The sequence below is a fragment of the Zootoca vivipara genome, chromosome 3 (assembly GCF_965207765.1).
Source record: "Zootoca vivipara chromosome 3, rZooViv2.hap1.1, whole genome shotgun sequence".
In the NCBI taxonomy this organism is placed as follows: Eukaryota; Metazoa; Chordata; class Lepidosauria; order Squamata; family Lacertidae; genus Zootoca; species Zootoca vivipara.
In genome coordinates, this window is record NC_142586.1 from 116,157,310 (window position 1) to 116,183,821 (window position 26,512).

Genomic DNA, 26,512 nt, shown 5'->3' on the forward strand with positions numbered 1-26,512 from the left:
ATAGTGTATCCAAACAGGAACTGAAATTTAACTTGTCATTCATCACTGTTTGCTATGCAACATGCTTACTCCACCTCATTTTCATTTCTTTTATTATTATTTCATAACACTTCTCTGATTACCACAACAACACATATACTTTAAGGCCCTTTTTGTTGCTCTATATTTTCTTCCAGTGCTTTGAGGCCTAGTGAAGAGGAACAGAACCAATGCATACCACATGTATGCAAAAACAAAACTGAAACCTTTTTCCTTTCTGGTGACAACAGCACCTCCTAAAGGAAGAAATGTATCTTGTTCTTGCATTGGAGAGTTCAGTTTGTAACCTAGGACTTGCTTGTCCTCACAGAAACTAGAATAATCTGATACCATACATATTTTCAAAAAATGATTTATAAAATATTTGAACCCCTTATCTTAAAATATTTTATTCATCATGTTAAAATAAAACATTGCATAATCTATTTTTTATTTTTCCAATTTTTCCAATATTTCTTTTTCTTTTTAAATTAATTTTTATTCATTTTATATAATAACAAATATCACAACAACCAACAATAACAACAACACAGAAATAAGAAACAATAAACAAAAACACCCACCCCACAATTATATATATCTTATCCTCTTTACTAAACATTATCGTCTGGACTCCCCCCCCCCACTGATTCTCATCCCCCCCCCATCTTTAGCAATATTTCATCTATCATATTCTCAACCCCAATATCACAAAGATAAAATCACATTTCAATGTCATCCTCTTTTTCAGTTATATTCCTCTATTTCTTCCTCTGTCCACCCCTCCCATCCCCCACCTCCCCGCGACTCCCACTGCCACCAGAAGTCCCGAGGTGTAGCAGACAGGTAAAGGCGGCCCTTTTTCCAGTGAAATCTCACCCCCCTCCCCATCCCACCCCCCCAGCAATCCCCCCTGCCACCATGGGATCCCAGGGGGGGCGAGACAAACGGGGAGCAGCGGGCTGGCTCCACCACTCCCATATAACATTCCATCTTCCCTTATAATTTCTTGACATTTGTTATTTCTATAAGCCTTACAATCTACTTCATAACATTCATTTACCTAATGCTAATCATACAATTCATTTATAAAAGAAAAATATTATCATATTTCCTTCCCTAGCCTATTTTTTTCCAATTTTACAGGGAAAACAAAAAACGCTTCGGGGAACAAACAGGTTTTTTCCCAAATTTTTCTGGGGTTTTTTCCGGGCCTTCACATCTCTAAGCTCCAGAAAGTTGCTCAATGCTACAAGGGTCTCTGTCTAAATTTTGCTTGACCACTGGAGTGGGATCCCTCCCACCAGAGCAAGGCCACCCCATTTCTACCCTATAGTACAGCTTTGGGGTGGCCAAGTTAGAAAAAGATGTGGCCTACATGAGCATGCAATGCCCTTACAAAGCTGAAGAAGGAAGACATTAATCGTGACAGCCAGCTTCTGCGCTTAATGACAAACCAGGGGGATGGAAAGGACAGGAGTAAAGGATGAAAACAACCGGGTCTGTTTGCTCTGTGCAAATCCTGTAAATCCAACCCCAGAGGCATCTGGATTCTGGACAAATCAGTGCTAATCTGGAAGGGAAGCTATTAAGCTAAAGTCCAAGATTCAGCTGGGAAATTCAGAGGGGGAGAATTTTGGAAGCACCTCTGCTTTTGAGATACCACAGGTGGTTGGCACTAAGTTCTTGTATTTAACAAAATTTGCTGGTCAGTTAATGGGAAGGGGATAGTTGATTGAACAAATAATTACATTCTGATTGGATGAACTAACTAATGGATGAACTAACTAAATGTGGCAGTCGTAGTTAAAACCTGGCCCTTGGGCGAGAACTTAGCAGTAAGAGGTTTCCTTTACCTGTTCATGGCAGAAGAAAGATTGCCATCTCTGGATGAAAAAGAGAACATTATTACTCCATAGTCTGGCGGGTGGTCAATATTTCTCCTCCAAGTTTTAATTACCAGTGGGACTTAAGGATTGGACATTGTTTCTCTCTCGCTTTGCAATCGAAACAACTGTAGCACGTGGACTGAACTAAAAGCCTGAATTAATCAGCAAGTTAAAACATATTCAGCAACAAGCCAACAGTTGCTCCCAAGGAGTGAAAAGGAGCAGATGGGAAGTGGAGCTCCATCTTCCACAGTAGCTACTCTCAAACCCCCGAGCCCTGGTGGGAAGTGTGAACTATTTGAGTTGATGAAATCTGCTCCCATCTGCTTGTGCAGAATGAGAGTGTTAGAACGACAGAGGAAGCTCCCCACCCCTGGACGGAACAAATCTTCAAAGTCCTTACTCACCTCTGGGCTAGGGTGTTACACGGCGACCCCTTCCTCTTCTGGGAATCTGGGTTTGCCGGGTCTGCTGAACTGTTCCCGAGGCCACTCATGTTGAGTCAGTTCACACCTGAGGAGCAAACAAGGAACAAGGCTCAGGGACAGAGCAGAATAAAATGGGTAAAATCAAGATATTGCGTGGTCCGTCCAGAGCAGATTCAGGCTCAGGTGATCCAGCAGAGGAGATGTGAGGCAGATGCTTTCGAGTAGCTTCTCTTTCAACAACCACGTGACACCATAGCCCAACCTTCAACCAGCTTTTATGCAAAAAGCTTGACACATAATATTATGGCTTCTCAGCTTTGCTAACCTTTAGCAGGACTTTCTGAAAAGTGGTTGTCCCAACCGTGTTGTGACACATAGATGCACTAAGGCTAGCCAGACAAGCAGGTGGTCCGTCTTCGCTATGCTCTCCTCTTCCCTTGTGCCACCATCTGCTTTGGAGTTTTAGAGAAGCCCCCTGAATAAGTTTTCTTTGGGGGGGGGCTGCTTGGGGAAACAAGAGGGAGGAAGCCTTTCTCCTCCATTGCTGAATAAAGGTAGCGCTTAGCGAAGGTGCTGCAGGATGGAATGCACCCATTCAGGTTTTTCACCTGGGGTGACTGTGTTCTGGACAATTTTGAATCCTATGCAAATTAGAAGATTTTCAGTTTGCACTGGGAACTTCAGAAAAGTCCCAGAACAGGGGCGGGGAATCTCTGGTCTTCAAATGCTGTTGGACTCCCACCTCCCATCAGTCCCTGTCAGGCTGGCTAGTGGTCAGTTGGTCCAGGAACATCTGGTGGGAGACAGGCTCCCCCTTCCTGCCCTATAGAGCAACTTAATTTAACATGTTTATTTTAAACAAAACTGAATAAACCAGCCCCACCCCCCTGCTGCTGGAATAGAAGGGCACACAGCTGCTGCTGCATCCCCACACTGCCCTTCCCGAGCAGCCTTGCAAAGCTGGGATCCGGGGAGGGTGATGCTGGTGCGGGAAGAAAACAACAATCACGCACTGTGCCTCCTGCCCACACAGTGGGGAGCCTGGCCAGCCAACAAAGAACTTGGTGGGCACAAAGCAGGCACCCGCACGCTGGTACCCGCAACATGGCATGGCCCAGTGCTCTCCTCCTGGCATTGGTTGGGAGGAACCAACACCAGGAGAGGCGTGCCAGGCTGAGCAGCAGACACCTGCTTCGTGCCCCCTCAAAACTCTGCACACGGGGCCATGGCCCTTCTGATTCACTGTCATCAATGAACTTATCAAACAGAACATTTTCCTTGGAGAAATAAGCACTGGAAAAATCCCCATCACACGTCACTGGGCAATACCCAATGCACTGCTTCCACTAGCACAGGGTTTCTCAAACTTGGGTCATCATCTGTTTTTAGACTACAATTTCCATCATCCCTAGCTAGCAGTACCAGTGGTGGGGATGTTGGGAATTGTAGTCCAAAAACAGCTGGAGAGACAAGTCTGGGAAACCCTGCACCAGCACAATGACTTTGGGCAGCAAAACAGTTTCTTAGCCATGGTGCCTACTTATGGAATGCCTTCCCCTTAAAAGCTCTTTTAATGCTTTTAATTATTACTGTATTATTGTATTGTGGCACAAATGATTGTACACCGCACTGAAATCCCAAATAGAATGAAAGGCAGTATGGAAACGCCGTTGTCTAAATATATCTGGTTAGCTGCTATGGGAAATAGGATGCTGGGTTAGGTGGACCTTTGCTCTGATCCAGCAAAGCTCCTCTGATGTTTGAAGGAGAGAGGAGCATCAAGAGCCATCAACCTCCCCACTCCGCTCCTCAGCAAATCAAACAAAAGCATTTAATCCAGATCTCTGTGTGGAACCTGCAGGAAAGAGGCACAAGAACAAGCAAAGGAAGAAGTGCTGTAGAGATCAAACGGTCTTAGATCACCAGCAAGTGAGCTAGGCAAAGAGAGATGGAAAAGGAACTCAAATAGCAAGCTAGAACCTTAGCAAAGTACATTCACTAATAGCCCCTAATGAAGCTTTTTTAGGTCAAAATTCCACCCTGTGTTCCGCCCTAGGTCCCTAGTTACAGCTGTCCTTAAACGAAGTTTTTAAAGGTCAGTTCCTTCAAGGAATAAAAGTGTGGCACCCTTGGGATGCCATCTCCTCATTAACATTTCTCCATTGCTTTTAATTTTCAGAGGAAGATGAAGCAGACACCTTGGACACTTGTGAGGCTGAGTACTGCAGTCCTAAGGAGTAAACCTCATGGAACACAATGGGGTTTACTTTTGGGTAAACATGCACAAATCTCTAATCCTAGAAGTGTTTAACTTGGAAGTCAGTCCCAATGATATCATTGGAAGGAGGCAAGTGGTTTCTGCTTGTTACTAAAAGTTAACAGAGCCGCTTGCCCCAAGATGAACCTGTCAGTCTGAAAAGGACTGGGCCAAATGTTGTCATATAGTCGGTTTGAAATGATTCTTTGCATGAGGTGTGCTAACGTACAAATCACTTTATGAAGATGAAGGTGTTTGTTCAAAGCCAGAAATCTTTTTAGAAGTATTATCACCCCCAACAGATAATTCCCACCTGTGCCAGCTTTGGAAACCTTGGTCACCTGTCCTGATTTAAAAGAGAGAGAATAACCATAAAAATGAGAATACTGCTGTTCAAGAACCAGCAGCTGAGCCGATGACCACTGATATAATTTTATTTCTCTTCTGTGGCGTACTTGGAGTCTAAAATGATGCCAAAACAAATGTAATGGGGAGGAGGGGGGACAGACTTGGCCCTTTCAAAGCCAAGGACTGCAAAACTCATCTGCTCTGGGTACAAGAGCTATGCATTCATTACAGGCTTGATTTTAGCTTGTTTTTCAACCATTTCCTCCAGGGCTCTCCAATTTGCTTAAACCACTCTTTATTTATAGCCAGCTTTGGCTCTGCTTAAAAAAAAAAATTCACACCAGAAATTATTATGCCAATATGAAAACTCTTGGCCTGCTCACACTAGCCAGGAAACCATTCACAAAATACTTGAAATGCTGTTAATGAAAGCTAGGCCCTTTGTTCAAAGGGAATGTTTTCCAGGATCAGGGCCACAAACTACATATATACCCTCCCACCCACTCAAATCCCATTCAGGGAGAAGATAAGAAAGAAGATGGTGACCTTGGCAAAATCATCTGTATGTCCAATAAAGCAAAAGACAGAACTGCAGGCTTAGCTGAAATATTTGGCTCCATCTAGACTTGAGATGTAATATGTTCAGGGCTTCTTTTTAATTGTAAATCCAGTTTATTTTGCAATGGACCTTGCCAAGGCTGACAAGCCAAAAACAATTTAAACTATCCTAAAAATAGCTTTGATGGTGTAGTTGGAAAAATGTTTCGACCCCTAGAGCTCCAAATACGTCTCCCAGCTCTAAAGGTGATACTTGCTCCATGCGGCGGTGGAGAGAGCGGTGATCTACAGTTGTGCACACGGACAATCCCTGTACTCACTGCCTTTGCTCCACATCCTCTGCCCTCTTCTCAGTTACCAGAAGACGGATTCCTAAGAAGTGGGATTGTGCACATTCTATTCCGCTTGGACTCCAGAACTGACCCATATAACCCTTTGCCAACTCCTGTGATTCTTGAAACTGAAGCTTACCTCCAAACCTATAGCCTGAGGGATACATCCTGGGTTAGTTCCAGAAGCAAATCCACAGGTAATTAGAAGGCAGATTAGGGAGCTGCTGCTAAAGCAAGCATTAGATACTAAAACAAATATTTCCTGGGCAGCTTTTATTTATTGTTCTGGTTTCTGTCAATCAGATGCCTCCCCTCTAAGAAAACATAAACCGTCCTCAATTAGAGATGATTAAGAGCCATCCAAAAGGACTCATTTATATCTATATCTATATCTATCCTCTTTCAAAAACCCTATTGGAACTTCAAGTGTCTCTTCTTCTACTTTTGCAATTCCAAAATACTGAAACCACCTGTTGGCGCAGCAAGGAAACGCATGAATCATTAAGTAAACCACTCCACTGAGCCAGAAAGGGCTGGGCCCTGACTTGGTTTTGTAAGTGGAATTTTCTGTTTTTGACCTCCCATTAAGAGGAAACGGTCAACAGTCCACGTCAAGCCAGCCACATCAATAACAGCCAAGGAAAACAAGCACACTCCGCTGCCTGGGGGCGTCGTCAGGAAAGGGCAAGATTTCAGAGACCCATCTGTTACTGGACGGGTTACCATGCCAAATTCTGCTTGTGTTTTCTTCTCACCTGTTTCACGCAACCCATTCCAGCAACTGTGCAATGCAGGCTTCCTTCCACGGAACTGGACGATGAACCTTGACTGGCAGTTCCCAAGGCACTACCTTATTGTGGCCCAAATGCTAACAGCTGGCTCCGGATTAGAATCAAAAACAACTTCCCACAATCCTCTAAGCACAGTTGCTCTTCTCATCCCCCAGGCTAAGCTTGATGGAGAGGCTGACAGATGGAGCTACTGGCACTGCTGCCAGACAATATGTGGGGTGTACAGTCAGCAGAATCTCTTTCAAGGATGAGAAGAAGCACCGACCCAGAACCAAAGAATAAAGCTTCCATCAAGGAGCATTCACATGGAAGTTTCCCACATTAGTGGAGCCGTGAAGATGTTGATTCACCAATTTCCAAATGTTTTCTTAAAGCCTGCCTGCACATACCTGTGCTTCAATGGCAGGTTGAGCCATGCCACACATGCAAACAGGCTCCAGGAAGCTCAGGCTGAATGTGCAAGTACCTAACTGCAAGTTCTCAGCTGACGCTCAGGAAGAAATTCATGCAAAAGGAGACAGGACACCAAGTGAGAGACCCCAACTTTGGAACACAAACAGCGACCCAGTGCAGATGAAGCATGCCTTGCACCAAAAAGCACATCGATCAGATCCACGCAATGCACCCCAAACAGATGTGCCATCCAAAGGGCATTTCACATGTTATGGATTAAGGGTATACATAACACGGACATTCTGAAGCTGGTATCTATCACCAGGCAGTGGTTGGTCCTACCATCCAACATGGTGGAGCAGCTTACTTGGACCATAGATCTTGGAGCAGCGTTAAAAGGCAGCAAAATGCCTGTTTATAGTTACTACTATGTTTAACTACCATCAGGAAGGGGGTGTCATTTAGATTTTCGACTTCAGCTACCAAAATGTCTCCATTTGAATTGTTTGAATTGTTTTTTTTTAATTGGAAAATTTAATAAAAAGTATTTATAAAAAAAAACAAAAACAAAATGTCTCCAGCCACCAGCTCCCCTCGCCAGCAACTGAAGATCCAGAATCTACCTCATGCCTTTTTTATTTGCAATGCTCTACAGAAAGGGCAGGAACCCTTTATTCAGTCTGGGGGCCACTAATAGTGGTGGCCAGGGGCAGAAGTGAAAGTGGACAGAGCAAAGAGTTTGGATTTTATCTTTGTACAGTAGGCTACTTTCTGCAAACACTCACACACTTCTCTCTATCCTCCATCCAGGAAACAAGCAGCACAAGGAGTTCAAGGATGCATTCCAGTCAGGCAAAAATGTTCAATGATGCATTCAAAGAGGGTGTGTGGCTTGGGGAGAGTCTTGAGGGCCAAAGAGGGAGGCTTGGGGGGCCACATTTGGGTCTCCAGCCTAAGGTTCTCCACCCTTGCTTTACAGTTTAAAAGGGTGGGGAACTTTTGGCCCACAGGCCATTTTGGTCAAAGGACACCCACCTGTCAGTCACCTGACATCACAGGATATCAGGTACCAAGATCTTTTATCTCCCATCTGAGCACCAAGTTCTAAGATAAGTGATTTTCCTCAGTGCTAAAACTGAGATAAGCTTCTGCCTCCTCCTTTGACAATAAAGTTTACACAGAAAGCTGCCTGTAGAAATGACGCCAACTTACAATCCAAGACTGGAGCCTTCCTTTAAAGACATTATCTAAGCAGGAGAAAAGAAAAGAAACTTCACCATTACATGCTGATAGCAAAATAAGGTACAGAAAGATAAAAACTGTCATTGGGCTTCACTCAAACTAATAGAAGTTTTGCTATTGGCCACCAGAGAGGAAAAATGTTTCCCCTTGGCCAGATTTTTGTGAAGCACAGGTGATGCCTGCATGTTGACAGCCACCAGCACAAGATAAAATGGGTCCCAAAGGCATATATGGTCCTATGGCTGCTACCTATGAACAGCAACCAGCTCTCACCACTCTGTGCAGCAACTGGTTCTTCAGAAGCTCCCATGAGTGCCTCTTAAATGTTCACATCCAAGTGGAGCCCCTGCCCCCTGCCCTCCACTGCTAAAGCAACCCTTACCATGAGCTGTGCTCTGCACAGATGTTCTTGAAATGCTGTGAGTACCTGGTTCCAAAACTAGCCCTAGATCAAGAAGACCACAGCTGATGCTCAAGGGCAAACAACAGATGTGGGAAGATGGAAGTCTGAACCAAGCAGTCCAATAAACTGCTCCAATGCAAGTGCTGAGCCCCATATGTGCGGAGGCTTCCCATTCTTAGGGTGTGAAATGGGAAATGCCTTAAAAGGGGATTATCCTACAAATTCATGTAAATAGTTATGCCAATGGCTATGACTCCTAGTTACTACATGAAGTCTCAGAGGTTAGAACAGGCATCCCCAAACTTCAGCCCTCCAGATGTTTTGGCCTACAACTCCCATGATCCCTAGCTAACAGGACCAGTGGTCGGGGAAGATGGGAATTGTAGTCCAAAACATCTGGAGGGCCGAAGTTTGGGGATGCCTGGTTTAGAAGCAGAGTGTGCCTAATTACCAGAGGCTGGGGGATGTACAAGGGATGAGTAGCTCCTTCAGCATCTTATTTATGTGGCATCCAGCTAACTATTACTGAAAACAGAATGCTAGGATAGTTGCGTAACAGTTCAGCAGTCATTAAATTACAAAAGCAACATAAAGATTATAAATGGGACCAAAAGCATAAAGGGCTCAGAGTTCTCTTATCCACCCACAAATGTAGTCATGCATGGATTTGTGATATTTAGTTTCCCACACTTAGGGTCCCAAGGTGGCTGACAAAGAATATTAAAAACAATAAAGAATAATATAAAGGCTGAGTACAACAAGAAGAAAAAATGAATAGCATTAAGAAGAAAAAATGTTATCCCCAAAGCAAGACTCTGACTTGAATTCACCAGCAGAGAAACTGAAAGATTCCGAAATTACCACGTTTTCGCTCATTGCTGAGCAGTGGCTGAGCTGGATGGGTCTCCTTCAGGAGGGGGGGGGTGCCGCAGACAAAAAGGCCCTGTCCGTAATGCCTCCTTTCTTCACTTATTAAGGCATGGAAACATGAAACAAGTCCTAAGGTGTTGATCTGAATGTACAGGTAGGTACATCTGATATATTTCCAATGAATTCCACACTTACAAAAAAAACTAGGGCCCCTCCAAACAAACCGAAGGAAGCCTTCTGCCTCCACAAGATTTGAAAGGAACCACCATCCAGCTGGACCTCTCCACATGCATTTCTCAGCCCTGAAATGCTCAGGATTAATTACTAACAACATGGTATGTCAACTCAAATGTTTCCTGCTAAAACACCCTGTCTTGCCGGCTCTCCTATCCTCTCCCCAGAAGGTGACTGCTCTCTGGATGATTCCTGTATCTGACTCAACATATCAGAAATGATCACCATTCTAAGTGATGACATTAAAAGCATCAGCCTGAAACAAAAAATGAGCAGAAGTGACTAATAAAATACTGTTGCTTGAGATGATAGCAAGATTAAAACAAACAAAAAAAACACCCGTATTTCCAACAGCAATTAAAAACTTCAGCATTAACCACCATCATGTTCTGTCTGTACATGTTTATTTACATATGAGGAAGTTCCGTTTTAGAAGCCTGTGCTTCAACTGGTGGCCAGGCAAGTTAGCCAGGCAAAAAGGAGGGCAAACCGGGAGCGATGAAGCAAGGGGAGGCTGCAAGGATAAGGATAAAGGTGCTCTCTCCCACAATGTTAGGGACAAGCTTCCTCAGCGACATCTATGGGTCACTGCAAAAAACTGCCCGGCTCATGGTGCCAGTTTGAGCTTCTATTCTTCCAGTATCTTCCAGTACCTTTAAAGCCCTATATGGCCTAGGACCCCCGTACCTACAGGACCACCTCTCCTGGTACGCCCCACGGAGGACCTTAAGGTCCACAAATAATAACATCTTGGAGATCCCGAGCCTCAAGGAGAAGAGACTGGCCTCCACCAGGGCCATGGCCTTTTCGGCCGTGGCCCCGGCCTGGTGAAGCGCTCTGTTGCAAGAGACCAGGGCCCTGCGGGATCTTCCGAAGGGCCTGCAAGATGGAGCTGTTCCGCCAGGCCTTTGGTCAGGGTTTGGTCTGACTCCCTCTCCCCTTTCACAAGAACTTGCATGAAAGTGGCCTTCCAATTTTTCTCGCAGGCTCATATAAGTTCAGGACAAACAGTTGGGCCTGGTGAGCATTTAAGGTGCCCAACCCTAATCTGCAGGTTTCCATCTGATTGGATTTTATTCTGATCCTGATCTGATTTTAGGATGTATTTTAATTGATTGCCTGATTTTATGTTAATGTGTTATCCGTTTTATGTTAGCCGCTCTGAGCCCGGTTTTGGTCGGGGTATTAATAATGATGATGATGATGATGATGATGATAATCTGAAGCAACTGGCCACAGATGGAGAAATAAACATTCATTTATTTATTTAGCACCAGATCAGTGTGTATGATGCTTTACAGGGCAACAGACACCTCTTTTTAAAGAAGGTGGTCCCCTGTTCCAAAATTCTGACAAGTAGGGAACAAGGGATGGATTTGACCAATTACTTAGGCTTTTAAAAAAATCACCAATTTCTGGCACTTCATCCCTATATTTTAGCACCAAAGCATTTCTTGTTTCTGCTATTTTACAAATCTTTCTTTTAGTGAGATGAGTCACAGCCCCATCAACGGTGCTCTTTCTTTAAAGTTTGTTTAAACTTCACTCCTCCCGAGTAAGAGTCCCTTGCAGAAGCAGAAGCAGCTTTTGGGGAGCCCTGCACCTGTTTCATTCTTGCCTGTATGAAAACTAACTGCTCAGAATCTGAGGAAAGGTGGAAGGAATGAAGAGAGATGGAGAGGAGCAATTTAACCCCTGGGAGGTGGGATTTGCCTTAGCAAAAATATTTAGTGAGCATTTTTGCTCAGGTTTACGAATCTGTCTTATTATTAACAAACAACTTAGGTAAAATATATTTCTAAGTGCCCTTCATCCTTACAGATACCAGGTTAGTATACAAACAGTTTGACTCATACTAAAACAAAACACAATACAAAACCTCTCAAAACAATGAAGTAGAACACATTGCAAAATAATTAAAAACAACAGAGCAGCAAACACTTAAAATTTCTGAGCAAACAAAAAGGTTTTAAAGTTAAGTAGCAGCACCTAGAATTGGGCTTGCAAGCAAACAGGAAACTAATGCAGCTCTTTTAGAAAAGATGCGACGTGGTTCCACTGACTGTGCCAGTTAGAATTCTGGCTGCCTCATTCTGGACCAGCTGCAGATTCTGAGTCATCTTCAAGGGCAGCCCCACCTATAATGCATTGCAGTAATCTAACTGGTAACTCTTATGCAGAGTCTAACCCAGGCTTCCTTAACCTCAGCCCTCCAGATGTTTTTGCCTACAACTCTCATGATCCCTAGCTAGCAGGACTAGTGGCCAGAACAGATATGCTGGGAATTGTAGTCTCAAAACATCTGGAGGGCCAAGGTTGAGGAAGCCTGGTCTAACCATTCTCTTGTCTTCTCTGACTGGTGGTGGATCCCAAGAACACATTGTCCCCAGGGCTGCTACCCAAGAAGCTGGGACTGAAACTGTGACCCCACCCCGCATATGAAGCATGTCATCTGCCACTCAATTTATTGCCTTTTCTCCCTTACCAAAGCCGTTGGTAGAACACAATACAGTCTTCCAGGCGGTTGACAACACCAGAAAAAGGTTGCACGTTGCTCACAGACTCTGCCTAAAAGGCAGCACAGCATTCCTTCTGCCACACAATGGCTCTGCTATCTATGAACGCATGCAGAATCCGAACAGAGGATGCTACTTAAATCTCACTCAATTCTGGAGTAGCTCTTTCCATGCAAGCTTCGAAGGTACTAGAAAAGAACCAAAGCCCAGAAAGGATATTGAGTGTAAAAACTAGAATCTGGCAACCTATGTCCCTGAAGTATTTATTTACTTATAAAAATATTTACATATTGCTATTCAACATAAATATAAAGCAGAGTGGTTTACAACAACCATATATAAAACCATACAATAAAAAGCATATAAAATTTTAAAATCAGAAATCAGCTACCAGTTATGGAAAGGTGCATTCTTAACTGCCTGCATTAGCCTGACAGAATAGAAAAGTTTTGAGCTGGTGTTTGAAGGCGGAAACAGAAGGTGCCTGCTGAATCTCCATGGGCGGAGTATTCCGCAGGACTGAGCCATTGACACTAAAGACTCCGTTTCTTGATGCTGCCAAATGAGCCTCACCAACTCGGGGAAATTGTGTCAACATTAGCACACCCAGACATTATAACAACATAACGGAATAAAGCTTCGCATTAACATTCTAGATTGCGAGTGGATGGCACGTCCAATATGAAAGGACAGCATGATCCAGCCGCTGTGACATTTACTGATAAAAAAAGGAACAGGACAAAAATAATGTTTGATTAGCCACCAAATTCTACAAATGAGCAAAGTAGCTGGCCTGGCAGCAGCCTTTGCATTCATTACTGCACAAGGGGATAATTTTGACAGAGCACCATAAAGCCAGTTTGACTGACACAAGACAAATACCTAGATCTCCAAGGAAATATCAAGAGCTCCTGCTTCTTTTGACTCAGAATTGCATTATCTCAGCTTCAAGCCTGGAGATTCTGCCTTTCACCCAAATGTTTCTTAAACATCTAAAACTGCAGGAGACAGAGTCAAAGGTTGCTTCCACACTCGCACCTTTTGCATAATTCGTTTACTTTCTATGGAGAATCAGGACACCATTATCAAAACATTGCAGTCCATTGAATTGCAAATTGTTCTGTGGATTTCCAGATCTATTTGTAGCATTTCAGCACTGATGTTCTTAAGTGTTCCTGTACCTTTAATTAAAAGTACCCTGTTTGCAGTACTTTCTTCTCTACCCACTGTCTCCAAATCGTGTGTGTGTGTGTGTGCCATGTCCCCTCCCCTTCAAGCAATTAAGCTTTCTCTCCTACCTGGGAGAAACATCACTCTAAAAGGACCTTTGCTGAATGCAACTTACTAGTGAGTAAACATTAAAGCAGGATCGTGAGCATGGAGGAGGGCACTCCTGGATAATATAGTGCTATATTAAATGCTATGTTGAGCCTCCATTTAATTTCACTTCCAGCTAATTGTGAAATGCAATGCCTCAGCAGTACTAAAGGCACCACTCTGGAAGCAAGCAAAGTGCTTCAAACTATTATAAACATCTTCTCTTCATGTTAGGAGAGCATCTGATTCCATGTTACTCATTATGGAGTCATTGGAAATTCAAATCTACTTCTTTATAGCAGCTGTTTCCCTTCCGCATGCCAAATGGTTTCATTACTAGAGTTGTGCTTATGGAAATGACACACACACACAAATTTATAACCAGGAAAGTGGCATTAAAAACACGCGTTTGTTGTTAACATCGAAACACTTCCCACCTGGCTGATCTTCCACTTGCAAAAGCCAATCTCCTTCATGTTTGCATAGTTGCAGATTCTTTTCCCACTGCAGACAGCCTCTTCTGCAGACACAGTTTGGTTCAATATCACCTCTCTCATTAGTTGGTCTGTGGCACTCAGCTGAACACAGCAACGCTCCTTCCCAAAGTCAAGCATTCATTCTTTCCACAGCCAACCTCAGCACTGCGGCAGCTGAGACACTAAGAACATCCGCTCATTCTGGGATGGCAGGCACACCTGGCTGAGGACAACTTGGTTGCCACTCAAGAAGCCATCGACTCACAACCATAGCTGCCAAGTTTTCCCTTTTCTCGCGAGGAAGCCTATTCAGCATAAGGGAAAATCCCTTAAAAAAAGGGATAACTTGGCAGCTATGCTCACAACCACAAAGAGCTTCACTCTGTGGCCAGGATGCACTCAAGACATTTTGGTGCCCCAAAGAGAAAATTCAAAACTCATCCCCCTGCCCCAATCACACTGCAAAGGCTCACCCCTGTAAACCCCACTGAAATACTGTAAATAGAAAGTGTGTACACTGCTTGTGCCAAAGAATCTCCAGATTAATTCTGCTCCACAGCTCAGAACTTCACGTTTATTACCGTACTACTCAGTAACCCTTGATGGCCCTTAAAACCTGCTTCATGTGACAATCGTTTCACTTTCCTTCTTGATAGGACCATCTTGGAGCACTACAGTATAAAAGCAGGTGGGTCCCTTTGCCAGTTTTGTTGGTTTTAGAACAAAAGAGACTGCAGGCGAGACCTACCAAGGAGCAAAGTGGCAGAGAATGACAACCTTCGCTTTTAAGGCTTATCTACACTTACCTTTTGCCCCACTCCTTACAGGCACAGGTTTGATATGTGTCCGGGCATTTTGCTTGTTTCTTTTCTCCCTTGTAGCTTTCCCCGTGAAATCCCACTCTTCAGCACTCAGTCACAGCAAACATCAATTCAGGATTTCACAGGGAGAGCTGGGGGGAGGGAGGGATGGGCGCTCAGGCAGGGAGCTTTTAAGTGTGAACCATGCTTGGAAAGAGCAGAGGAAAGGTAAGTGTGGGTTAGCCCTTAGTCAACTTCAGGAAACCACCATTTCATACGACTTCCTCACTAGTGAACATTCTTAGTGCAAACGTGGCATTTTTGCCTTTGGGATCCACAAATGGGGGGGGGAGGAGACCTGGGTAACACTGAAACAGAATATAACACTTGCATTTCATCCCACTTAAAATAAAAATTGCAAACTGATGAGGAAATTATGTGGAGAACTAAACCTAGGACTGGAAAAATGAAAACTTGAGAGAAACAGTCAGGTTTTCCCATTAAATATAAAGGTAAAGTTACAGGTAGGTAGCCGTGTTGGTCTGCCTTAGTTGAAACAAAACAAATAAACTCCTTCCAGTAGCACCTTAGAGACCAACTAAGTTTGTCATTGGTATGAGCTCATACCAATGACAAACTTAGTTGGTCTCTAAGGTGCTACTGGAAGGAATTTTTATTTTATTTTATGAAGGTAAAGGTAAAGGTAAAGGACCTCTGACAGTGAAGTCCAGTCGTGAACGACTCTGGGGTTGTGGCACTCATCTCGCTTTACTGGCCGATGGAGCTGACGTACAGCTTCCAGGTCATGTGGTCAGCATGACCAAGCCGCTTCTGGCAAACCAGAGCAGCACACGGAAACGCCATTTACCTTCCTGCTTGGAGTGGTACCTATTTATCTACTTGCACGTTGACGTGCTTTCAAACTGCTAGGTGGGCAGGAGCTGGGACCGAGCAACGCGAGCTCACCCCGTCGCAGGGTTTTGAACCGCCGACCTTCCGATCGGCAAGCCCAAGGCTCAGTGGCTTATACCCCAGCGCCACCTGCGTCCCAATGCTTAAAAATATGGAGTCCAAATAGAGAAGAAACACTGCTCATCTCCTGTAGAGGCAGCTACAGTAGAGCAGGGAGGATGATGGTGGTGCTTACTTCTGGAAAGTGCATGACAGGTGCTGCTACAATAGCCCCCCCTCCCCCCGCCTTGCATGCCACTTACTTGCATGTCACTGTGATGAAAATGCTACTTTACTCTAGTGACCGGGCAGCTGGCAAACTGAATCCCAGGGATAAAATACGTGGAATAATTTTCCTTTTCCTTTTAAATTGTGTGACCAAGGCAGACAGGGGAGTCCATGGCCATATTGCCACAAAGCAGAATTCAAGGTGGGCACGGGGCATGTTGCTAAACAAGAAGTTGTACTCCATGGTATTAGTTCTCTTTTGGCTTGGAAATTACTAGCCGAGTGAACTGACTGCTCGGTAAGATGAAAGCTGCAGTGCAACTTCATGTCTCCAAATCAATCCCGGTTTAAGGCATCCATGGGTTCAGGTGATTACAGGATCCTTGCCAGGTGATTAATTTTAAATTATGCACAGCACTCTTTTAAACCCCACACAGGATCCCGAGGCTTGACCAAGAAGGGAACTATCAAAGAACTGCTCCAACAACGCTTTTGCAGATGGTATCCCAATATTGCCCTTTATGTTTTCCAGGTGGCATCTCAGATAAAATAAAAGTGCCTCAACACCAACTGAACTATCCTCTTTCAATTGCTTTGGTTCACAACAACCAGGACCAAAACGAAGCATGATTCAAACTCTATGATTCTATGAAGCCACAGCTATTTTACTCATGTGTTTCCCTGAGGGATAGATCAGGTGCCTTAAAAAAAAAAACACTGGGAAAAAGACAAGCTGGTAGCAAGGTTAAGGGAAATGAAGGCATCGTTTGAAAGCTGGATGGTAAGCAAAAGAAACTCAACTTTCAAAAAGGTGAGTCAAGGTTAGGTCTGTCTTGTTTAAACAGTGCATCTCTTCACTAAATTTCATCTTTCCCCAGTGCCCCAGCTTGTAAAAGCAGCAAATGCCACCAAACACCCCTTTTTACGGTCACTGCACAGATAAATATTGCAGTGGTCAGCAACATGGAGCCAGCCTTGTATACCAGCAGGAATCACTGGGTTCTTTTCTGCAGCACAGATGCAAGGCTTTATGTACAGGTGAAACTCGGAAAATTAGAATATCGTCGAAAAGTGCATTTATTTCAGTAATGCAACTTTAAATTTTATTTTATTTTTTACAAATGCTTTCTTTTGGAAATTCCACAGTAATAAAAAATAAACAAAAATAAACATCGCTATTACATTTCATTAATTACATTCCATTTATAATTGACCCGCCTAACGACAAATAATTAAAACAAATAAAGGCTTGGCATATCTTGCTTTGCATGTCATGCATCTATCTCATATATTGGTTTCACCTTTTAAATTGTGTAACTGAAATAAATGCACTTTTCAACGATATTCTAATTTTCCGAGTTTCACCTGTACTTGAAGCGATGGAGCGCGCCTTGTTCTGTAGCTGCACAGGACTCACCACCACGAGGATAGAGCATTTCTGCTGCTCCAAAGGGCAGGGCTAGCTCTTATGGGCTTAAGTTACAAGTCGGTGGATTTTGGTTAAACATGAAGAGAAACCTCTGGGTGGTAAAAGCAGTTCAACAATGGAAGCAATTACTTAGATGTGAGAGGGCTTCCCCTTTCTGGAGGTAGAATAATAGAATCATAGAGTTGGAAGAGACCACAAGGGCCATCCAGTCCAACCCCCTGCCAAGCAGGAAACACCATCAAAGCATTCTAGACATATGCCTGTCAAGCCTCTGCTTAAAGACCTCCAAAGAAGGAGATTCCACCACACTCCTTGTTGGCAAATTCCACTGTCGAACAGCTCTTACTGTCAGGAAGTTCTTCCTAATGTTTGGGTGGAATCTTCTTTCTTGTAGCTTGAATCCATTGCTCTGTGTCCACTTCTCTGGAGCAGCAGAAAACAACCTTTCACCCTCTTCTATATGACATCCTTTTATATATTTGAACATGGCTATCATATTACCCCTTGACCTTCTCTTCTCCAGGCTAAACATACCTAGCTCCCTAAGCCGTTCCTCATAAGGCATTGTTTCCTTTGACCATTTTGGTTGCCCTCCTCTGGACACATTCCAGCTTTTCAGTATCCTTCTTGAACTGTGGTGCCCAGAAACAGTATTCCAGGTGAAGTCTGACTACAGTGGTACTATTACTTCCCTTGATCTAGATCAGGCATCCCCAAACTTCGGCCCTCCAGATGTTTTGGCCTACAACTCCCATGATCCCTAGCTAACAGGACCAGTGGTCGGGGAAGATGGGAATTGTAGTCCAAAACATCTGGAGGGCCGAAGTTTGGGGATGCCTGATCTAGATGCTATACTCCTATTGATGCAGCCCGGAATTGCATTGGCTTTCTTGCTTTGGTCTTGAAACAGAGGCTGGACAACAATCTGTGGGGGCTGCTCAAGCTCTGGAGTTCCTGTATTGGAGGTTGGATAAGATCAGGCATCCCCAAACTTTGGCCCTCCAGATGTTTTGGACTACAATTCCCATCATCCCTGACCACTGGTCCTGTTAGCTAGGGATCATGGGAGTTGTAGGCTAAAACATCTGGAGGGCCGCAGTTTGGGGATGCCTGGATAAGATGGTCTACAAGCCCCTTCCATGTGTTGGCCAACCTATGCTTCCTGAATCTGCCTCCTTCTTCCACCCCACTAGAATTCCTTCCTTTGCTCCTCCAGGTTTATTAAAGTGCCCTCTTGTGTATTTCTTTTGAGAGCAACCCCATTAAACCCAGTGAGGTTTACTTCTGAGCAAATGTGGGTCACATCCAAACCATATATGCAAAGCACATGCAACACACATGGCTTCCTCCACAGGATCCTGAGAAATGTAGTTGTTTAATTTTAATTTTATTTTGACTGCATCAGACCAACAAGGCTACCTACCTGAATATGGTAAACTACAGTTTCCAAGATTCTATGGAGCAAGCCATAAACCTTAAATGCATGGTGTGGTGTGACCCTGGCTAAGACTGGGAATTGTAATCCGGTGGAACCATGGTGAAAACTGAAGCAGAGCGGTCTTTGCTCCAGACTAGGTAATCGAAAACACTTTTGTCTATCAACACTTCTCTGCCCAAAGTTGGCTCTGGCTGTCAACTGCCAGCATCTGGTTCTTAGCAGAGGGAAAGTTGTCCTCAGCAGAAAAAGAGTCGTCTACCCCTGTGGTATGGTTACTCAAAGTACCACCTGCATACCCAATCATGCTATGAAATGCCCCCCCCCCTGCTGTCTGTGAGATTAAGGCATGCAATTGTTAGCCCATTAAGGTTCAAAAAGACTCTTGGTTGTTTTGAGACACTGATGTATCCATGGAGGCGCTTTCATCTGCATCCGTTTTCATTATGAGGAGGGGAAAACCTATAGAAAATATTATGTATTCAGCCCCTTCTTCACATACTATTATGCAGCGGTTCCCAAAGTGGGGAACAGAGGGATTACCAGGGGGGCACTGGCAGGGAGCCGCTGGAGGTGTAAATGAAAAAGCTGGTATCACTGAATCAATTTAATCCGTTTTGTTGAATTAATTAAACTAAATAGTTTCAAATGGATTTTGAATAAATGTGCAATTAATTGTTAGTGTTTTGGATTTTATTGTGTTGTTATTTTCCTTAGTGGGTCATGCAAACTGCTATCCAGAATAATGCTTTTTATAGGGAAGGGTAGGGGCACTGGGAATAAGTTTATGGAATCAAGGGAGCAGTGGTCCCAAAAAGTTTGGGAACCACTCATTGCTATAAGAGGGGACATTGGCTGCGCAAGCTTTGACAATGAATGTATGGCCAGCACCAACTTCTAATCTAAATAGAGGCTCAGTGAAAGTAGAAACCACCACATCTGGCAAGAGTTCTAGCTTAGGGTGGAACTAGAACCTGGACTTCAACATCCTCTGCTGCCCTCACCTGTCTTCAAGGCCCTGCTTTCTCTTTAGCTCCTCTTCTACATGAGATTGACACCATCCGGACGACCTGCAAGCCACCCACTCAGTCGACACATTCGCAGGATATGCAAAACAAAGCTCCCAAGCAGTGGATTATCCATGCTCCACATGTGTTCAGGCTCAACTTGCTTCCCCAACTTCTTATGCTGCCCATCCCACCTCTCCACAAGTGCCATCTGTTGCCAATCACATATACTTGCCATTCTAAATGAATTCCTGAAAGCCTTACCTGCCAGCCATGGGCATTTTTGGCCCTGTCTCCTCCCATCTGCTATTACCAGCCAGCATCAGGAGGCAGAATACACACGTGCAAAGCGACCATGTCAACTATTATCTGTTATCATCAGATTCTTGCAGCTTACGCTGAATAGTTAATTGAAACTGATTGAACTGGTTCAATTCCAGGTTAATGATTTCCGAGCTTTGGCCTCGATTAACAAAAGAAAACAGACCTGCATACATCCTTCTCCCCTTGTCCCAGCAACTTCAAATTATATGCAGAGAATTTAAAGAGATTCACAACTTTCAGATCTCAAGCATAACCTGAACAGTTGCATGGATCTAGTTACAGGTAGGTAGCGATGTTGGTCTGCCGTAGTCGAAACAAAATAAAAAAATTCCTTCCAGTAGCACCTTAAGAGACCAACTAAGTTTGTCATTGGTATGAGCTTTCGTGTGCATGCACAAAAGCTCATACCAATGACATACTTAGTTGGTCTCTAAGATGCTACTGGAAGGAATTTTTTTAAGCTGCATGGATGTTTATCAAGCACATAAAAAATCCCAAGCGGACAGGATTAAAATTAATTCTGGAGGTTTGGAACCTCAGATCTGATGACAGATTCCACAGCCACATCCTGGGAAGTTCAGAAAGATTACCTGAATGCCAGGCAAGAGCAGAACCAGTTTCCTGACCTATTTGACTCTCCCATCCGCCTTTTTCTCTTTGCTCATACTCTTTACTCTGCCCGTCTTTTGCTCTCTCTTCCTGCTTCCCATTGGTTTTCATTGCTGTTAGCTCTTACGAGGCAGTTTTGCCCATTAAAAGTTGTCCAAATAAGCTGCAAACAAGGGATAAATATCAGCCACCCCTCCGTTTGTCACACATTTGGACTTGGACACACCCACAGCTGGATCCCTAAGTTTTGACTGATTCCAGATTGAAATATACTCGGAGTCGAGAGTGAATTTCATGCTCTTTATTCAGCTCATATTCATCAAGGAGAAGAAGAGAAGACGAATGGCTCTTTTCCCAAAACCATCTGCTTATATACATTATTTACACAATGGGCCTTGCGTGATTGGCTACTTCAGGGCTACACCTGTGGGCCAATTATATTGTGGATTGACTTCTGCCTGCAGCCTGATTGGCTGCTCCTACAGGCCAATCAGGTAGCAGATTCACTTCTGCCAGCCGCCTGATTGGCTGCTCCAGCAGGCCAATCAGGTTGCGGATTCACTTCCACCTGGAGTTGGATTGGGTAGCTCCCGCTGATTCTGAATCCTATTGTTCTAGGATTCAGCTCAGTACATAACACCCCTCCCCTCTAAGTTCCAGTCCTGCCCGGGAAGTTGCATTCGTAGTCCCCAAGGTCTGCTGGCCGCCTCCGTGTGCGTTGTGGCCTGGGGTGTTCCTTGGTCAGGGGTTCTGGTTCTGGCTTGTGTTCCGAGGCTGCTGGCTGTGCCGGGGCTGTCTGGTCTGGCGCCACTGAACCACTAGGTTGTGACTCTGGTTCCAGTGTCCTTCCAGCCTCGGGGCGCCCCTCTGTGCCTACTGCTTCTGCTTCCCCTGCCCACCCCTCTCGCTCTACAGGCCTCACTGCCCTGCTGTCCCCTTGGGATCCCTCTGTCCCGCTCTCCTCCCGGGTTCCTCCTGGGAATCGTCGCCGTAGCTGGTCGCAGTGGCGGCGCCAACATTGCCCCCCTTCCGTTAGTACCTCGTACGACACGGGACCGGTCACCTTGGTGACTGTGGCGGGTACCCATGCTGGGCCTGCCCCAAAATTCTTTGCATACACTGGGTCCTGGGCCATAAATGTCCGGGGGTTCCTGCCTTTCCCCACCACTACCTCATCCTGAGCTCTGTCGGGGTGAAGTCGGTCCAGTCTAGTTGCAAGGCGCCGGCCCATGAGTAGTTCAGCTGGGCTCCGGCCCGTCGTTGTGCTTGGGGTGCTGTGCTGTGCTAGAAGAAATGCGGCAAGGCGGTATTCCCAGTCCCCTTGTGTTATGCGGCGGAGGCTGTCCTTGGTGGTCCGCACCATGCGCTCCGCTTGGCCATTGGTGGCAGGGTGGAATGGTGCTGAGCGGATGTGGCGGATGGCGTTCTGCGCTGTGAAGGTCTGGAACTCCTCTGACGTGAATGCGGTTCCATTGTCTGAGACGAGGGTGTCAGGGAGCCCGTGGGTTGCAAACAGCTTACGTAGTACCCGGATGGCTGCCGCCGTACAAGTGGACGGTACCAGTGCGACCTCCAGCCATTTGGTGTAGGAATCCACCACTATGAAGAATGTTTTTCCCTGGAAGGGGCCAGCGAAGTCCACGTGCAAGCGTGACCATGGATGTCGGGCGGACTCCCAGGGCTGGACTGGGGCCCTTGGGGGATCCGGGCGGGATTCTTGGCAGGTCTGGCAGTGTTGGACCCAGGCCTCTATCTCTCTGTCAATCCCCGGCCACCACACATAACTCCTGGCAAGGGCCTTCATCCTCACTACCCCTGGGTGTGTCTCGTGTAGGGCTGTGAGGACCCTTTTGCGGAGGGGCTGGGGAACAACAACCCTGCTTCCCCATAACAGGCACCCCTTGTGGGCCGACAGTTCATGTTTGCGGTTTGTGTAGCCAGCGAATTCTGGCCCGGGGCTGCTGCTGGGCCATCCTCGCCACACCCAGTCCAGGACCCGGGAGATGACCCTATCTTTTGTGGAATGGTGCGCAACTTCTTGTGCCTGAATGGGTCGGTCGGGAAGCAGCTCCAGGGTCATAACCTCTTGCGCAGGCGCTGGGTCGGGGCCTGTTTCTGGTAGTGGTAGCCTGCTGAGTGCGTCTGCGTGGCCCATCGCCTTCCCAGGGCGGTGGATTAGTGCATACTGGTAGCCGGCAAGGAAAATTGACCACCTGAGGACACGTGGAGACAACACTTGGGGGGTCTGCTTCTCGGGGGCAAACAGGCCAAGCAACGGCTTGTGGTCAGTCGCTATGGTAAAGGGCCGCCCGTACAAGAAATCATGGAATTTTTTTACGCCCTTCACGATTGCCAGACCCTCCTTGTCAATCTGTGAGTAGTTTCGTTCGGCTGCAGCAAGCGTCTGGGAGAAGTATGCCACCGGCACCTCTCTTCCATCCGGGAGTTGGTGTCCGAGGACAGCGCCGATGCCATAGGGAGAGGCGTCGCATGCCAGCACCACTGGCAGCCTCTCGTCGAAGTGTGCCAAGACCGAGTTCGAGACGAGCAAGTCCTTGACTGCCTGGAATGCGGCCCTTTGTCGCTGGCCCCACACCCAAGGGGCCCTTTTATCTAGGAGTCTGTGTAGGGGCTCCGCTACCGCTGCCTTATGGGGAAGGAAGGCATGGTAAAAGTTCAATAGTCCCAAGAATGACTGAAGTTCGGGCTTGCTCTTGGGCGCTGGGGCCTCACAAATGGCCCGTACCTTGTCACCGGTTGGATGGACCCCTTCTGCGTCCACCTTAAATCCCAGAAAGTCCACCTGCGGCACTCCCAGTAAACACTTTTCCCGCTTCACCTTGAGGCCCACCGTCTGGAAACGGTGCAGGACGGAGCGGAGGCGGTCCTCAAATTCCTCTGGTGTGGGCCCGGCGATCAGTACATCATCGAAGAAGGGGGTGACGCCAGGAATCCCTGGTAGTCCGTGATCTCTGTTGAGTTGCCTTGGTGCATGGTGCCGTGTGACCTGGGGCTCCTGGGTCGGTCACCTGATGCTTGTCGACGGGTGAGTCGAGCCCGACACACCCGGGCGATGTGTCCCAATTTTCTGCACTGCCTGCACTCTGCGTTGCGGAAACGACAGGTCCTCCTCTCGTGGTTCTCCCCGCAGCTTGCACAGTTCCCTCCTTCTCGTCGAGGCTGCTGTGGTGTGTGTGCTGCTTGAGTGCGCCGCTGTACTCGGTGTACTTCCTCCCTGTCAGATTCGGATTCGTCGGTGAGGTCTTCGTGGTAGACCCTCGGTTGGGATGGCGGGGCCGGTCGTGCCTCTTGCGTTGACCTCTCGGCGGCTTCGGTTGCCAGGGCTTCCTCCAGAGCAATCTGGAACGTGAGGTCTTTTTTGGCGTAGAGGCGTCGTTGCAACATCTCGTCCCTCAGGCCACCGACGAGGCGGTCACGAAGCATGTTCTCCAATTCTGAGAAGTTGCATAACCGGGCGGCTTGGCGGAGGGAGGTCACAAACCCAGTTATGGTTTCCCCCGGGGCTTGCCGCTTTGCGTAGAAGGCATTTCGGCAAGCTACCACCGAGGGCTGTGGTGAGAAGTGCTCCTTCAGCCGTTCCATTATTGTTTTGTAAGAGACGGTAGCGACATCTCTAGGTGCAAGGAGAGCCCGGGCGATTTCAAACGTCTCCTCTCCACAGACGCTGAAGAATGTCGCCCTCTTCATGGCATCGTTGGTGACTTCTTTCGCTTGCAGGAGGAAGTTGAAACGGGCGGCGTACCCTTCCCAGTCTCCTGATGCTGGTTTGAATGGCGAGAAGCTGCTGTCGGTTGCCATTCTGGGTTCCTTGGGTCCTGGAGCTGAAGCCTGGATGCACGGTGCGATGCAGCGGTGCAGCAGGTGGCGGTGCTGCGGTGCAGTGCGTGGTGGCAGTCAGCTCAGCAGGATCCCACCTTCGTCGCCAGTGAAATATACTCGGAGTCGAGAGTGAATTTCATGCTCTTTATTCAGCTCATATTCATCAAGGAGAAGAAGAGAAGACGAATGGCTCTTTTCCCAAAACCATCTGCTTATATACATTATTTACACAATGGGCCTTGCGTGATTGGCTACTTCAGGGCTACACCTGTGGGCCAATTATATTGTGGATTGACTTCTGCCTGCAGCCTGATTGGCTGCTCCTACAGGCCAATCAGGTAGCAGATTCACTTCTGCCAGCCGCCTGATTGGCTGCTCCAGCAGGCCAATCAGGTTGCGGATTCACTTCCACCTGGAGTTGGATTGGGTAGCTCCCGCTGATTCTGAATCCTATTGTTCTAGGATTCAGCTCAGTACATAACACAGATCCTTTCGGTAGCTCGCCCACTGGGCAGGCCTCTGCAGGATAAAGGGGAAAGGTACATGCCCTTGGAAAGAGCTGCAACAGATACCATTTCAAAGCTTGCAAGAGAGAAGACATGATCCAGGAACTTCAAGATGACAGCCCTTGAGAAAACTGAGTACCGTGGTACCTCGAGTTACAAATGCCTCAGGTTACAAATGCTTCAGGTTACAAACTCTGCTAACCTGGGAGAGTTACCTCGAGTTGTGAACTTTGCCCCAGGATGAGAACGGAAATCATGTGTTGGCGGCGCAGTAGCAGCAAGAGGCCCCATTAGCGAAAGCACGCCTCTAGTTAAGAACAGTCTCAGGTTAAGAACGGACCTCCGGAACAATTAAGTTCTTAACTAGAGGTACCACTGTCCTTGCCACCTTCCACAAGTTCTCTGCCAAGGTAGATACTGTAACTCTTCAATGGTTGAGATATAAGAGGCCACCAGAGCAATGACTATTTCTGCAGCAGCAGCAGCAGCAGCAGCAGCAGCAGTTGCAACAGTCAGAAGCAGCTTCCGCTCTCAATCCAAACAGACATGACTTTTGTTGTTGTTTAGTCGTGTCCGACTCTTCGTGACCCCATGGACCAGAGCACGCCAGGCACTCCTGTCTTGCACTGCCTCCCGCAGTTTGGTCAAACTCATGTTGGTAGCTTCGAGAACACTGTCTCCAACCATCTCGTCCTCTGCCGTCCCCTTCTCCTAGTGCCCTCCATCTTTCCCAACATCAGGGTCTTTTCCAAGGATTCTTCTCTTCTCATGAGGTGGCCAAAGTCTTGGAGCCTCAGCTTCACGATCTGTCCTTCCAGTGAGCACTCAGGGCTGATTTCCTTCAGAATGGAGAGGTTTGATAGACAAGTCTTTCGCTTGGGAAACACAGCCAGGAAGCATAGATGACAGAGCTCTGTTGACAACACTAACTTCCTCTAGTCTAGCACTTCAACCAGAGGCAGATTTAGGGCAGCATGACCAGAATACTCCATGTGGTTGCTTTTGAATAGCAATGCATGGGGGTGGGGTGGGGGTGGGATAGGCATGAAACACCAGGGCATCTAAGAAAAGAGCTCCAGGACCTCAAGAGGCTGCAAAAGATTGCCTGCAGACTTTTAAGGAACCCCAGGACACACTTCTTGGCCTGTGTGGTGCAGCTGCTCAAGACAGCAAACTGAAGCAGGCCCTGGGACCCAGGCCTCTGAACTATCTTCAGGACAAAATGTATGGATGTGCCCATTTTACACATGTGCTGATTGGACTACACCGACTCTGACCGGGATATGTACAAGGTCTTTTTATTTACATATA

At 46.3% G+C, this 26,512-nt stretch overlaps 1 protein-coding gene across 11 annotated transcripts in view; it reads right to left on the reverse strand.

Moving 5' to 3' along the window:
- NCOA1 (nuclear receptor coactivator 1) overlaps window positions 1–26,512 on the reverse strand; it is a 268,260-nt gene that overhangs the window by 89,997 nt on the left and 151,751 nt on the right. For all 11 annotated transcript variants that reach the window (XM_060273179.2, XM_060273187.2, XM_088666959.1 and 8 more), the window contains one exon: window positions 2,315–2,420. In XM_060273179.2, the coding sequence (XP_060129162.2) occupies window positions 2,315–2,403 (89 nt within the window). In that variant the 5' untranslated portion in view covers window positions 2,404–2,420. The remainder of the gene's footprint in view (window positions 1–2,314; window positions 2,421–26,512) is intronic.